The sequence below is a fragment of the Saccopteryx leptura genome, chromosome 2, assembly GCF_036850995.1.
Source record: "Saccopteryx leptura isolate mSacLep1 chromosome 2, mSacLep1_pri_phased_curated, whole genome shotgun sequence".
NCBI lineage: Eukaryota > Metazoa > Chordata > Mammalia > Chiroptera > Emballonuridae > Saccopteryx > Saccopteryx leptura.
In genome coordinates, this window is record NC_089504.1 from 283,555,350 (window position 1) to 283,570,546 (window position 15,197).

General features: G+C 39.0%; 1 protein-coding gene across 1 annotated transcript in view; it reads right to left on the reverse strand.

Moving 5' to 3' along the window:
* LOC136390940 (Golgi pH regulator) overlaps positions 1–15,197 on the reverse strand; it is a 75,189-nt gene that overhangs the window by 17,566 nt on the left and 42,426 nt on the right. The window contains exons 8-10 of the mRNA XM_066362101.1: positions 11,912–12,021; positions 9,800–9,888; positions 8,833–8,925 (exon numbers count right to left, since the gene is read on the reverse strand). Coding sequence (XP_066218198.1) covers positions 8,833–8,925; positions 9,800–9,888; positions 11,912–12,021 — 292 coding nt within the window. The remainder of the gene's footprint in view (positions 1–8,832; positions 8,926–9,799; positions 9,889–11,911; positions 12,022–15,197) is intronic.

Here is a 15,197-nt window from a genome sequence, read left to right on the forward strand (position 1 = left end):
GACAGCATGGATGGCCCTGGAGATTATTATGCTAAGTGAAATAAGTCAGGCAGAGAAAGACAAATACCATATGATCTCAATTATATGTGAAATCTAATGAACAAAATAAACTGATGAACAAAATAGAAACAGACATAGATACATATAATAGAATGACAGCTGTCAGAGGGGAGGGGGTTTGGGAGACTGAATGACAGAAGGTAAAGGGACTAAGCAAAAAACATGTATAGATAACACACAGACACAGACAACAGTGTGGTGACAGCCAGAGGGAAAAGGGAATGAGGAGGCAGGTGGAGGCGGGCAAAGGGGGGAGAATGGAAACGGAAAATGACTTTGCCTGGGACAATGGGCATATGATGTAGTGTGCAGATGATGTTTCACTGAGTTGGACACTTAAAACCTGTACTCCAATAAATTCAATAAAAAAATAAAGTGGGATGCTTATAAACAACCTAAAAATAAAAGATAGGTAATAAGATTGGCAAGGATGTGTAGGAACTGCAACTATTACTGCTGTGGAAATGTAGACTGGTGCAGCTGTTTTGAAAAACAGCTTGGCAGTTGGGCAGTTTACCAAAACGTTAAACATATAGTTAGCATATGATCCAGTAATTCTACTCTTGCAGATAAGCACCTAAGAGAAATAAAACATATGTCTACATAAAAACTTACACATGCGCCTGACCAGGCGGTGGCACAGTGGATAGAGTGTGGGACTGGGATGTGGAGGACCCAGGTTCGAGACCCCAAGGTCGCCAGCTTGAGCTCAGGCTCATCTGGTTTGAGCAAAGCTCACCAGCTTGGACCCAAGGTCGCTGGCTCAAGCAAGGGGTTACTCAGTCTGCTGAAGGCCCATGGTCAAGGCACATATGAGAAAGCAATCAATGAACAACTAAGGTGTTGCAATGAAAAACTGATGATTGATGCTTCTCATCTCTCTCTGTTCCTGTCTGTCCCTATCTATCCCTCTCTCTGTAAAACAACAACAACAACAACAAAAACTTATACATGAATGCTCACAACCGCATTATTATTGTTATTGTTATTATTATTTTTTTGTATTTTTCTGAAGCTGGAAATGGGGAGGCAGTCAGACAGACTCCTGCATGTGCCCGACCGGGATCCACCTGACATGCTCACCAGGGGGCGATGCTCTGCCCATCCGGGGCATCGCTTTGTTGCGACCAGAGCCAGTCTAGTGCCTGAGGCAGAGGCCATGGAGCCATCCCCAGCGCCCGGGCCATCTTTGCTTCAATGGAGCCTTGGCTGCGGGAGGGGAAGAGAGAGACAGAGAGGAAGGAGAGAGGGCGGGGTGGAGAAGCAGATGGGCGCTTCTCCTGTATGCCCTGGCTGGGAATCGAACCCAGGACTTCCCCACGTCAGGCTGATGCTCTATCAATGAGCCAACCGGCCAGGGCCTTATTATTATTTTTGAGAGAGAGAAGGAAGAAGAAGAGGGAAGTAGAGAGAGAAAAATCAACTTGTTGCTCCACTTAAAAACAGCATTATTTATAATGGCCAAAAAATGGAAACACCACAAATGTCCATCAGCTGATGGATGGGTAAATAAAAATGTGGTATATCCATATAATGGAATGAATTCTATTCAGCCATAAAAGGAATGAAATGTTGATAGAGGCAATCACATACATGAACCTTGAAAACATTATACTAAGTTAAAGAGATAATCACAAAAGACCACATTTTATATCATTCATTTATATGAAATGTTCAGCATAGGGAAACATAGGGACAGAAAGTAGATTAGTAGTTGCCTATGACTGGGGGAGAAATAGGGAAAGACTGCTGATGGGTATGGGGTTTCTTTTTGGGGTAATGAAAATTGTGTTGATGGTTGCACAACTTTAAGAATATATTAAAAACCACTAAATTGTACACTGAATGAACTGTAAGTGAATTATATTTCAATAAAACTGTTCAATAAAGAGAATGAGAAGGGTGATATCACTACAGATTTTATAGATAGTAAGAGGATAATAAAATAATATGAGCAATCTTATGCCGATAAACTTTATAACTTTGATAAAAATGGACATATTCCTTGAAAGATACCCATTGCAAAAGCTTACTCAAGAAGAAACAGATAATCTGGATAAACTTGTATCTATTAAAAGAATTAAATCAGGTGCTGGCACAGTGGATAGAGCATTGGACTGGGATGCAAAGGACCCAGGTTCAAAATCCCGAGTTTGTCAGTTTGAGTGCAGGCTAATCTGGTTTGAGCAAAGCTCACCAGCTTGAGTCCAAGGTCACTGGCTTGAGCAAAGGATCACTCGGTCTACTGCAGTCCCCTGGCCAAGGCACATATGAGAAAGCAATCAATGAATAACTAAGGTGCTTCAATGAAGAATTGAAGCTTCTCATCTCTCTCCCTTCCTATCTGTCTGTCCCTATCTGTCCCTTTCTCTGTCTCTGTCACACACAAAATAATTAAATCTGTAGTTAAAAAGTCTTCCTGCAAAGAAAACTCCAGGTCCAGATGGCTTGACTGTTGAGTTTCTACCAAACATTTAAGAGAGATATAATAACAATTCCACACAAACTCTTCCACTAATTGGAAGAAGTACTTCTCAACTTATTTTCTAAAGTTAGCATTACTCTTACAGCAAAACCAAACAAAGACATTATAAGAAAATAACACTCCAATATTCTTCATAAACGTGGATGCAAAAATTCTTAACAAAATCTTAGCATATTAAATCCAAGGATAAATCACCATGGCCAAGTAAAGTTTTCTGCAGGAATGAAAGGTTGATTTAATATTCAAAAATTAATATAGGCCCTGGCTGGTTGGCTCGGCAGTAGATCATCTGCCTGGCCTGTGGAAGTCCTGGGTTCGATTCCCAGTCAGGGCACACAGGAGAAGCAACCATCTGCTTCTCCCCCCCTTTTCCCCCACCTTTTCCTCTCATAACCATGGCTTGGTTGCTTGAATGGTTTGAGCAAAATGGCCCTGGGCACTGAGGATAGCTCCATGGCCTCACCTTAGATGCCGGAATAGTTTGGTTGCCAAGCAACAGAGCAGCGGCCCCAGGAGGGCAGAGCATCACCCTGTAGGGGGCTTGCTGAGCGGATCCAGGTTGGGGTGCGTGCAGGAGTCTGTCTCCCTGCCTCTCACTTAAAAAAGAAACAAACAAACAAAAATATAATTCACTATACTAGCAGACTAAAAAAGAAAAATCATATGATCATCTCAATAGATGCAGGAAAAGCATTTGACAAAATCAAACATGCTTCATGGTTGAAAACACTCAACAAGCTATGAACAGAAGGAACTTCCTCAATCTGTTAAAAAGCCTCTGGAAAAAATCAACAGCTAATTCCATACTAAATGGTATAAGACTGGATGATTTACCCCTAAGATTGGGAACAAGATCAGGATGACTGCTCTATTTAACTTTTTACTGGAGGCATTTGTCAGTGCAATAAGACTGGAGAAAGAGGAGAAAGAGAGAAAAAGAAAGATGGGATGAGATGGGATGGACTAGGCGGGAAAGGGAAAGGTAGGAAAAAGAAGAGAAGGGAAGAAATAAGGCTTCCAGATTGGAAAAAAGAAGCAACACTGTCTTTACTTGTGAAGATCTGACTGTATTTTTATAGATATAAAAAGCTTCTAGAACTAATAAGGGATTTAGCAAGGTTGTAGAATATAAAATCAAAATATAAGAATCAATTGTATATATAGTGTGTCCGTAAAGTCATGATGCACTTTTGATCGCTCACAGGAAAGCAACAAGACGATAGAAATGTGAAATCTGCACCAAATAAAAGGAAAACCTTCCCACTTTCTGTAGGATGATGTGGCAGCATGTATGCATGCGCAGATGATGACATAACACCGTGTATACAGCAGAGCAGCCCACGGCCATGCCAGTCGAGATGTGGACGGTACAGAGGAAAGTTCAGTGTGTTCTGCGGCTTGCTAAATTCGAATCCGTGACCAAAGTGCAACGTGAATATTGGTGCGTTTATAACAAAGCACCACCACATAGGAATAACATTACTCGGTGGGATAAGCAGTTAAAGGAAACCGGCAGTTTGGTGGAGAAACCCCATTCTGGTAGGCCATCAGTCAGTGATGAGTCTGTAGAGGCTATACGAGATGGCTACCTAAGGAGCCCTAAAAAATCTGTGCATGAGCCCACATCAAACTGCACTGAATAGGTATGAAACTGGGAGAGTTTTCCTTTTATTTGGTACAGATTTCACATTTCTATCGTCTTTTGTTGCTTTCCTGTGACCGGTCAAAAGTGCACCATGACTTTACGGACACACTGTATATACTAGTAACATTCAGAAACTGAAATAAAAACAATCCCATTTATATTATCAAAAATATTAAATACTCAAGAGATAAATCCAATGAAAGATGTGCAAGGCTTGTACACAAAAAACTATAAAACATTACTGAGAAATACTAAAGAAGATCTAAATAAATGAGGAGTTATACCGTGTTCATGGATTGGAAGACTGAATATTGCTGAGATGTCACATCTCTTCAAATTGATCTGAAGATCCAGTGACATTCTAATACAAATTTCAGTGGGTGTTTTTGTGGTTTTTGTAGGCATTAATAAGTTGATTCAGAAATTTTTATGGAAATGCAAAGGACACAGAATACCCAAAACAACAAAAAAAAAGGATGAAGTTAGAGAACTTACACTATCTGATTTCAAGAAATATTATAAAGCTACAGTGATCAGATCAAGACAGTGTGGTACTGGAGAAATAAAGGCAAATAGTTCATCTGGCAGCAGAGAAGAACAGAGAGCACAGAAACAGACCCATACATATATGGTCAATTGGTTATTGACAATATTACGAAGGCAGTTCAATAAAGAAATAATTATCTTTTCAGTAAATGTTGCTAGAACAACTGGCTATCTATATGCAGAAATTAAATTTGGATCCACTCTACAGTATTATATTAGAAAATTAAGTCAAGATGGATCATACACCTAAATATAAAAACTAAAACTAAAAATTTCTAGAAAAAATATGAAAAAAAATTGTGACCTTGGGATAGGCAAAGATCTCTTAGATATAAAACCAAAAGCATAATCCATAATAGAAAAAAAAAACCCAACTGGACTTAATCAAATAAGAACTTTTGTTCTTTGAAAGATACTGCTAAGAGAAAGAAAAGCTAGGCCACCGATTCAGAGAAAATTTGAAAATCATGTTTTTGATAATGAATTTCCAGAAAAAAAGTATTTATTTACTTACTTACCATATTTATTATTTATCTATTTGTTTATTTATTTATATTTGAGAGAAGCAAGGAGAGAGAGACAGGAACATTGAGTTGCTCCTGTATGTGCCCTGACTGGGGATTGAATCGCAACCTTTGCTCCAGACAGTGGTCCAACCCAGCTATCTGGCCAGGGCTTAATTTTTTAATTTTTAAAATTTTTTAGAGAGACAGAGAGAGGGGAGGGAGAAGGGAAGCATTCATTTGTTGTTCCACTCAGTTGTGCATTCATTGACTGCTTCCCGTGTGTGCCCTGGCTGGGGATTGTACCCACAGCCTTGTTTTGGGATGACTCTTAACCAACTGAGCTATCCGGTCAGGGCCCAAACATTATTTAAAGATTGGCAAAGTTCTGAATATATCACCAAAGATATATCACCAAGTAGATATATCACCAAAGAAGATAAAGAGGTGGCAAATAAGCACATGAAAAGTTGTTCAATATCATCAGACATTAGGGAAATGCAAATTAAATTCAATACCACCTCATACCTATTGGAATGTCTAAAGTTAAAAGGACTGACCATATTAAGTGTTTCTGTTTTTTGTTGTTTTTTTTGAGAGAGAGAGAAGGAAGAGAGAGAGAAATAGCAAAAGAGAGATGCATCAAACTCGCTGTTCCACTGATTGCTTCTCCTATGTGCCCTGACCTAGGGCTCCAGCTGACAACCTTGGTGATTGAGCTGTTGCCCTTAGAATCGGTAACTCTGGGATCCATGACCTTGGAGGGATGCGAGGTAACTGAAACTCTCATATGTTGCAGGTGGGAATGTAAATGGTATAAAATCTTTGGAAAAGTTTGGCTGTTTCTTCAAAAGCTAAACATATATCTTCCATGTGACCCAACTATTCCATACCTAAATGTTTTCTCCCATGAGAAAAGAGAGCATATGCCCATATGCAGATTTGTACATAAATGTTCACAGAAGCTTTATTTGTAATAACCTCAAACTGTATACAAATGTCCATCGGCAAGAGAGGAGATAAACAAGTGTGGTACACCTATACCATGGAATACTCAGCAAAAAAAACAACAACCAAATACTATTAATACATATAATAACATGGATGAAACTTCAATTATACTGAGTAAAAGAAGCCACACAGAAAAAGGGTACATACTATAAGATTCCATTCATATAAAGTTCTAGAAAATATAATATAAACTAATGAATAATGAGATCAGTGGTTGCCTGGGGACTGGAGGTACAGAAGGGAGGCATTTCAAAGGGTTATCAGGAGGCCTGGCCAGATAGTTCATTTGGATTGAGTGAGTCTAAAGTTGTGGGTTTGAGCTCTGGTCAGGGCACAATCAAGAATCAACCAATGAATAAGTAGAACAACAAATTGATGTTTTTTTCTCTCTCTCTAAAAGGGAAATTTAAAAAGTGGGTACAAGGGCCTAACCTATGGTGGCGTAGTGGATAAAGTGTCAACCTGGAATGCTGAGGTTGCTGGTTTGAAGCCTGGGCTTGCCAGGTCAAGGCACATATGGGAGTTGATGCTTCCTGTTCCTCCCCCACTTCTCTCTCTCCTTCTCTCCTCTCTCTCTAAAAAATGAATAAAATCTAAAAAAAAAAAAAGTGTGTACAAGGGTACGAGGAAACTTTTAGAAGTGATAGGTGGGCCTTGGCCAGTTGGATCAGTGGATAGAGCATTGGCCCAGTGTGTGGAAGTCCTGGGTTCGCTCCCCGGTCAGGGCACACATGAGAAGCAACCATATGCTTCTTCCCTCTCTTCCCTTCCTCTCTCACGGCCAGTGGCTTGACTGGTTTGAATGTTGGCCCTGGGTGCTGTGAATAGCTTGGTTGGTCCGAGCGTTGGCACCAGACGGGGGTGTGGGATAGATCCCAGTCAGGGGGCATGAAGGAGTCTATCTATTTCCCCTCCACCCACATAAAAAAAAAAAGTGATCGGTGGGTAGATTTTCTATCTTGATTGTGGTGATGGTTGTTGCATAGGTATACATTTGTCAAAACTTACCAAACTGTACATTTTAAATATGTGCAATCTAATGAATGTCAATCATATCTCAATAAAACTGTAAAAAAATGTTATGTTCCCACATTGGAGGGGGTTTGGGAGTTTTGGTGAAAAAGGTGAAGGGATTAAGCAGCACAAATAGGCAGTTACAAAATAGTCATAGGGATGTCAAGTATAGCTTAGGAAATATAGTTAATAATACTGTAATAGCTATGTGTGGTACCAGGTGGGAACGAGGATTATTGGGGGGAATCACTTCACAAATTATATAAATGTCTAACCACTATGCTGTACACCTGAAACTAGTGAATGTCAACTATAATTGAAAAAAATATGCTATGCTCCCCTAAAGGCTGTATCTCAGGAAAAAGCTTTCAGTAGCTTAGCTAATTGGACACACTCTCTTCATTCATCCTCTCCCATTGAATATATCAAGATTTTAAAATGTTATCTGAATTAATATTGACATCAAATTATTACAACATTAGGTCCATTAAACACAGAATCCTCCATTCATCTACACTGACCAAAATTAACTAACAAGCTGACAAAGCTCCTCTTTGTGCACACACACTCCTAGTAAGGCTACCAAACCAGAAAGTCAAATCGGCCTTTCTATAACCACACTGAAATCCACTAATACCTGCAGATGAGTCATGAGAAAAGACAAATAATGTACATAAAGTGCCCATAGAGAATAAACATTAAGTGAGAGCCACAGTCACAAAAGAATAGGATTTGTAAATACATAAGAAGTTTATCTAAATTCTAAATACATTTTAGAATTTACTTAGAACTTAATTTTTAGGTATACAGGGGGCCCTCAGGTTATGATAGTCTTGACATATGATGATTTCAATTTATGACGCTCACTCCCATAAAAACTTAAAATATTGAGATGTGAGTGTTTCTGCTCATGCTGTTAGCGTGGCACTTACAGACTACGTGGGCGAACTAGTTTGGTTGTGTGTGGTGGAAGAATACGCAGTACGGTGTACAGGAGAGTATATTTTATGTCCTTTTCCTTTTTCTGTGGCTTAGTTGTGTTTTTATGTTCTAGATGATTTTACAACTGTGTTAGAATAGGTAAGTGACTTAGGCTAGGGTGGATTTTGACTTACACCAAAATTCGGGTTACGTCACTGTTGTAGGAACAGAACTGTGCCATAACCCAAGGACTCCCTGTATACACATTATTAAAAAGCATAGGTGATTTCTGTTCTGAGCTAAAGGTAGGAGCTGAGTTACATATAGTCACATACTCATGAATAATATGGAAAGCAGAGTGTAAAATAAGAAATTTTTATATTTGCTTTATATATTTCATAACTTAAGACCTTATTAATGACTTCTGACACAAGAAAAATGCAACCTCTCTTTTCTAGGTAACCTATAAAGTAGAAGGGAAAAGAGGAAGGCTCAAAGACGTGAAAGATCACATTCTCTGTGGATTCAATTGAATTTGAAAATTAAGTTGGAATTTAGTTCAATGTCTCAACCAAACACATTTTTCTCTTTCTGCAATTACTAGGGAAAATTACCTAAACCCTGACAGTTAAAAATAATACACTTACCATGAATATTTTCCAAACACAGTAAATAGAGAAAAAATAACCCAGAAAATTAAAATATTTTCCCTTGAAAGTTTTGGAGTATTCTATTCTCTCCTGAGGGAAAACAAACATAAAACATAGTCAGTCTCAGCAAAATGTAAATTTATATTTAACAAAAATAAGGCTAATCAAAAAACCACACATGGTAAGAATAATATTAAAATAATAATAGTAGTGGGCAATTTACTTAATACTTTAAGCCAGAAAGGAGATAAACAACTTAAATGCATTATCTATTTTAATTTTCATAACTCTTATAAGATGTGTTCTATTATCTTAATTTTATAGATGAGAAAAATAAAGCTTAGAGAGGTTAAATAACTTTCCCAAGGTCAAACAGTTAGTAAGGAGGGGGAAGTTAGGCTCAGGTCGCCAAAGCTATGTTAACCTCCATCCTATAGGGCTACTCCTGTGAAGTGATCCTCAAAAAGGACTAAAATACAATAGAACAATCTTAATAGATTTTGTATAAATTATATTGCGTTTTAGGAGTAAATAGAAAAGTTACTTCTTGTAGTTAGGTCATTTCTTGATTTGGATCCTTTAGAATAGGGCTAGATCATGGCAGCAAAGTGTCTTACTGATTTCCTGATATTACTAACTTGTAAGGGAATAAAAAGCAGTCAGAGGAGTTAACATCTTGATCCTGGGTCAGTAGGAAGTGTTGTGTACCACTTTCCTAGATGTTGAAAAGCTTCTTTTGAGTATCCCACTAATTTCTATTAGTGACAGTATTCCATTAAGGATTTTGCTAGTGGTAGGAGCAATATCATGAAGAACGCAGACTTCTAATGCTTCATAGCTAATATTGAAACTATGAGGTGTCTCTTGTACTGCTTGGCCACAGAGGACACTAAAAAGCTAGTTAGTCTTGTTCTCTCTTCAGTCATATTGACAAAAAGCACACTTCAGTTTCCTTGCTCTGTACCTTGGTAGCATATAGATCAGCTGTTTCCAGAAAAAGTTGCCTGCTTAGTTCTTCCAAAGCATCCACTTCCTGTTGAATATGAGTAAGATCTGGCACAAATGGGCATCAAGGTTTAAACCAGACAGTAGTTTCAAGAAATAGAAATGAAGAAAGCATATGCTTTTGTTTTTTCCTATAGTGGATCCTAGGAACTGCCTATATATTTAATTTCCTGCTTCACAGCCAGCTACTTTGGGCAATTTCCCAACCTCCAACACAGTTATATAAAAGCTTCTCTATCACAGCACCACCACCAAACAAACACCTTCCACCGACCACCTACCACTCAGTTTCTTATCAGTTCAAGTAGCTCAGACAGACATTTTTTTTTTTTTGGTTGCTTTTCCCCCCCGCTTTATCTAGTTAGATTAAGTCAATGTAATCTTGGAAATCTCAAATGGTTATATTGTAAGAAAAACACCTGTAAAATAGCATAGTTTATCCTAAATTATCTGAATAAAGACAATATTAGGAAAAGAAAACTAATATTTACTAAGTTCTAATTCAGGCTAGGATTTGTAGATATTACCTTCTTTAGTTCTTTAGAGATATTATTTTCTAGTATTCTCATAACAATCCTATGAGACAAATGATGTTATCCATTTTGCAGATAAGGAAAGTAAAGCTCAGAGAGTCAAATAACGTGCTGAAAGTCACACAGCTAACAGGCGTGGAGGCAAAGTCAGATCTATCTTACTCCAAGGCCTGATCTTTCCATTACACTATGCCACTTTCAAGAACTCAGTGAGGTCATGCTACTATTCTCTCTAGTTAGAAAAACAGTCTCAGAGAAGGTAAAGAATCCTGATACCATTGTTGACTTGACTTACTGTCACTAAGATAGCTTACACATAAACTTTGGCTTTTATAGATTTTTAAGTAATAAAAATACAAAAACAGCCCCTTCTAAAACAGAGCATTGACTTTAATCTAAATCCTCCCTCCTCTGTAATGTTCCTCACTATACAAATCAGCCCTTCAGGGCTTCCTCAGTAGTAGCTGAAACTGGCATGGTCCAGCCACCAAACAACAGAGTTTACTAGTTAACATGTCTGCCCCTCTCATGATTAGACAGACAGTAAGCTCCTTGAGGAGTGAGGCTATATTCTGTTCCTCATTTTAGGAGATGTGAAATAATTGCTTCTTGATTAAATAAATTTAAAGTAATCCTTTTTTCCTTCTCCTCTGGTCCTTCTACCTTTCTTTGGTCTAATTCGTACTTTGTATTTGACCCCAGAAAGATATGTCATAATTTACAGCAAGAATAGATTACATTCATTTCCTCCAACTGAAGCAAAAGGGAATTTGTACTTCCTCAGGCCAGGGAAGCAGGAATATGCTATCTCATCCCTGGGCCCCCCAAATTTGACTTAATAGCTTGATAGCCACAAAGAGATTTGGTTACCCAGTTTGGGAATTAGTTTAATACAGCAACCAGCTGGGCCAAAAACTATCCATTAACTCAATCTGCTTGATTTTTAAACTAAAAAGTCACTGGAGATACAAAGCCGCTTAAAAATTTGTTTAGGAAAACTGGTTGCTTTAGAAATGGGCCCTTACAGACATTTAAGAAAGCCATTATATTTTGCAGTTGTTTTTCAGAGTGGAAAATGCAGTAGTGTAGTGGAAAGAACTAAGAAAGGGAGACCACAGTTCTGGTTCTATATCTCTGCCACAAATCACTGTGTGATTTAACTTTCTCTGGGTCTGCTTTCTCATCTGTAAAATGGAAAGACTCACTTGTTAGAATCTCTTCGGCTCAAAGACAATGATTTATGAGTATCTGTGGGTGCTGGAAAGATGACTTTGTACACACTATATTTCCTAAGCCTACCCCTGACCGGTGGGACTGTGGATGTGGTCAGCTACCTTAGAAAAGACTATTCCAATACTACTTTTTTCCTGAGTTGAGAAAAAGAATGTATATGCTAGCTGGGTACTAGGGGGATCATTTCATAGTTACATAAATGTCTAATCATTATGCTGCACACCTGAAGCTAATAATAATATTGAATGTCAACTGTAATTGAAAAATGGAAATTAAAAAAAATCAAGCAGAGGGATAAAGGATACTTTCACTTCCTGGTGCTGAAGTGGTAACACTTTTTATCATTCCCCAGAATCCTGATGGTTTGCTATGCACCTCCCCCTTCTGGAACATAGTTCTCCGTGTCATTGCCATCCTGAAATGAAAAAGACAACAATTCAAAAAATGCCTGATACAAACCAAATAACCAAAAACACCCAAAAAACAAAACCAAACAAAAACACCTCAGCAAGGAGCATGGACCCTCATAGTCCATTCTCATCCATCTTCTATGTCGTTTCTTAACTGCCTGTTTCGTCTGCTGAGGTGTTTAGGGAAGGATGTCAATTCTGTGAAGATCACAGAATTTGGAGTAGGTAATAAATTTGAGGATTGGCTCTGTCACTCAGAAGCTGTGAAATCTCAGAGTTTTATTTCCTCATCTCTGGATAGTGGTGAAGATAAATGAAATAATATATAAGAACTCAGGTTGTAAACTATAAAGTGCTATTCACATATTAATAATTATTACTATTATCATTTAAGGAAAAAAAAAAGTAATAGGTGATGCACCTAGCTAAAGAACCAGGTACAGGTTAGGAACTCAAATGTTTCCAAAAGCAGACAAAAAGAAAAAAGCCCAACAAAATTACACAAACCTGGACTCTTCTAAAACATCACCATTCTCTCTCTAACTCCAATCTCCTCCCATTAATAAGTTAACAGGAAACTTACTATGCCTTCCTCTAGTCCTCTCAGTCTATTGAGAACCCACCACTTCACTAGTAGCTGCTAGCATGTTTCAGCCCAACATATAGGTTTTAAGAACAAGGTCTTTGTGAGAAAACTAAGATCATTTGTGCATAAATGATTACTTGAATATAAAGGGCCAATGCTTACAGGACTAAAATGAACCACTACAAGTCTAATAAAAAAAGAGTAGGAGGGCTAAAAGATTTTATGGTATCTGTGGCAGGGACCCATGCCAATGGTACCAATGGTATGAAATACAAAATGGTATTCCCAATAACAATGACTTAACTATTTCCTCCACAAAATGACCTTTGCCTAGATGATGAGTGAATGAAATATAGCTCCAGTTTGGCTCTTTCTGCCTTTCCTTTATACACACATTCCCTGTTACTCAGCATTGTTGGAAGATGTAATATCAAGTTAATAACAAGAAGAGGCTCACGTCTAGGGAGATTTTGACTCGACAAGACTCACAACCCTTAGTTTTCCTATTTTCACAGTTGGGAAAGCGGAAACAAGTACATAAATAAGGAAGACATTCCATCTCACCCATTAATAAAAGTTCACTTCAGTTTACCATACTGGATTAAAGGAGAGGGAGTACAGAGCCCATTTTTCTATTGTCCTTAGTTTGAATGTCTACAGTACAACAAATACAATGACTGACTTTGGAGTGGAACTGGTTGATTACGTAAAGGTGACTTACTCTATATTGTAGCCCCAAATTAATATATTTTCTTTTTTCTTCCCTTTCACTCTTCTATTCAATTATAGTTGCTGTTTTTCTTAGCACTTACCACTGCATGTTTTAAAATTTTATTCAGTGAGAGGAGGGGAAGCAGAGAGACAGACTCCTGCATGCGCCCCAACCAGGATCCACCCAGCAAGCCCACTAGGGGGTAATGTTCTGCCCATCTGAGGTGTTGCTTTGTTGCTCAGCAACTGAGCTCTTCTTAGTGCCTGAGGCGAGGCCATGGAGCCATCCTCAGCACCTGGGGCCAACTCACTCCAATGGTGCCATGGCCGAAAGAGAGGAAGAAAGAGAGAGAAGTGAGAGGGGGTGGGGTGGAGAAGCAGATGGCACTTATCCTGTGATCCCTGACCAGGAATCGAAGCCAGAACATCCATACCCTGCGTCAATGCTCTACCACTGAACAAACCGGCCAGGGACATACATGTATACATATACATATACATATATATACATACACACATAGACATATTTTAAGTGAGAAACAGAGACAGACTCCTGCCTGCACCATGACTGGAATCCACCCAACAACCCTGGCTGAAGCAGATGCTCTGCCTACCTGGGGCCATACTCACAACCAAGCTATTTTTAGCTCCTGAGGCAGAGGCTTGACAGAGCCATCCTCAGTGCCCAGGGCCGATGTGCTCAAATCAATCGAGCCATGGTTGTGGGAAGGGAAGAGGGAGAGAGAGAGAGAAGGAGGGAGAAGCAGATGGTTGCCTCTCCTGTGTGCCCTGACCGAGACTCAGACCCAAGACTTCCACACACAATCGAAGCTCAACTGCTGAGCCAACGGGCCAGGGTCAGCATTTACCATTGTATTGATGAATAAATCTTCATTATTTTACTTGATTTATCACCTTCCAATAAAATCTTTTGATCCCTTGCTATAAAGAAAAAAAAAATTGTAGCCCCATAACGGGTAGAGAGGTACAATCACTAGGAGTGAGAGTTGGCCTTATTTTAAACAATTCCCTTTCACTTTCAACTTATCACTTGCCTATAAAACAATTTTGCTCTTATCAAATAAGTTGCAGATAAAAAAATTAATATATTTGGCCTGACCTGTGGTGGTGCAGTGGATAAAGCGTCAACCTGGAAATGCTGAGGTTGCCAGTTTGAAACCCTGGGCTTGCCTGGTCAAGGCACATATGGGAGTTGATGCTTCCAGCTCCTTCCCCCTTCTCTCTCTCTGTTTCTCTCTCTCCCTCTCGCTCTCCTCTCTAAAAATGAATAAATAAAATTAAAAAAAAATTAATATATTTAAAAATGAAAAGGTAACAACATACTGCCAGAGATGTGGTAAAAAGGAATAAAAAAACAATATAAGTCAACAAGTAGTGGACTATTTTCTTTTCTTTTTTTTTTGAGAGAGAGGCAGGGAAAGAGAGAGACAGGAACATGGAGCTGTTCCTGTATGTGCCCTGACCAGGGAATCAAACTGGCAACTTCTGCGCTCTGGGACAACGCTCCACACAACCGAGCATCTGGCCAAAATCAATCAGTGGGCTTTCTTTTTATTTTTTTATTTTTATTTTTTACAGAGACAGAGACAGAGAGAGAGGGATAGACAGGAATGGAGAGATGAGAAGCATCAATTATTAGTTTTTCATTGCACATTGCGACACCTTAATTGTTCATTGATTGCTTTCTCATATGTGCCTTGACCGTGGGCCTTCAGCAGACCGAGTAACCCCTTGCTGGAGCCAGCGACCTTGGGTCCAAGCTGGTGAGCTTTTGCTCAAACCAGATGAGCCTGCGCTCAAGCCGGCGACCTCGGGGTCTTGAACCTGGGTCCTTGGCATTCCAGTCCGACACTCTATCCACTG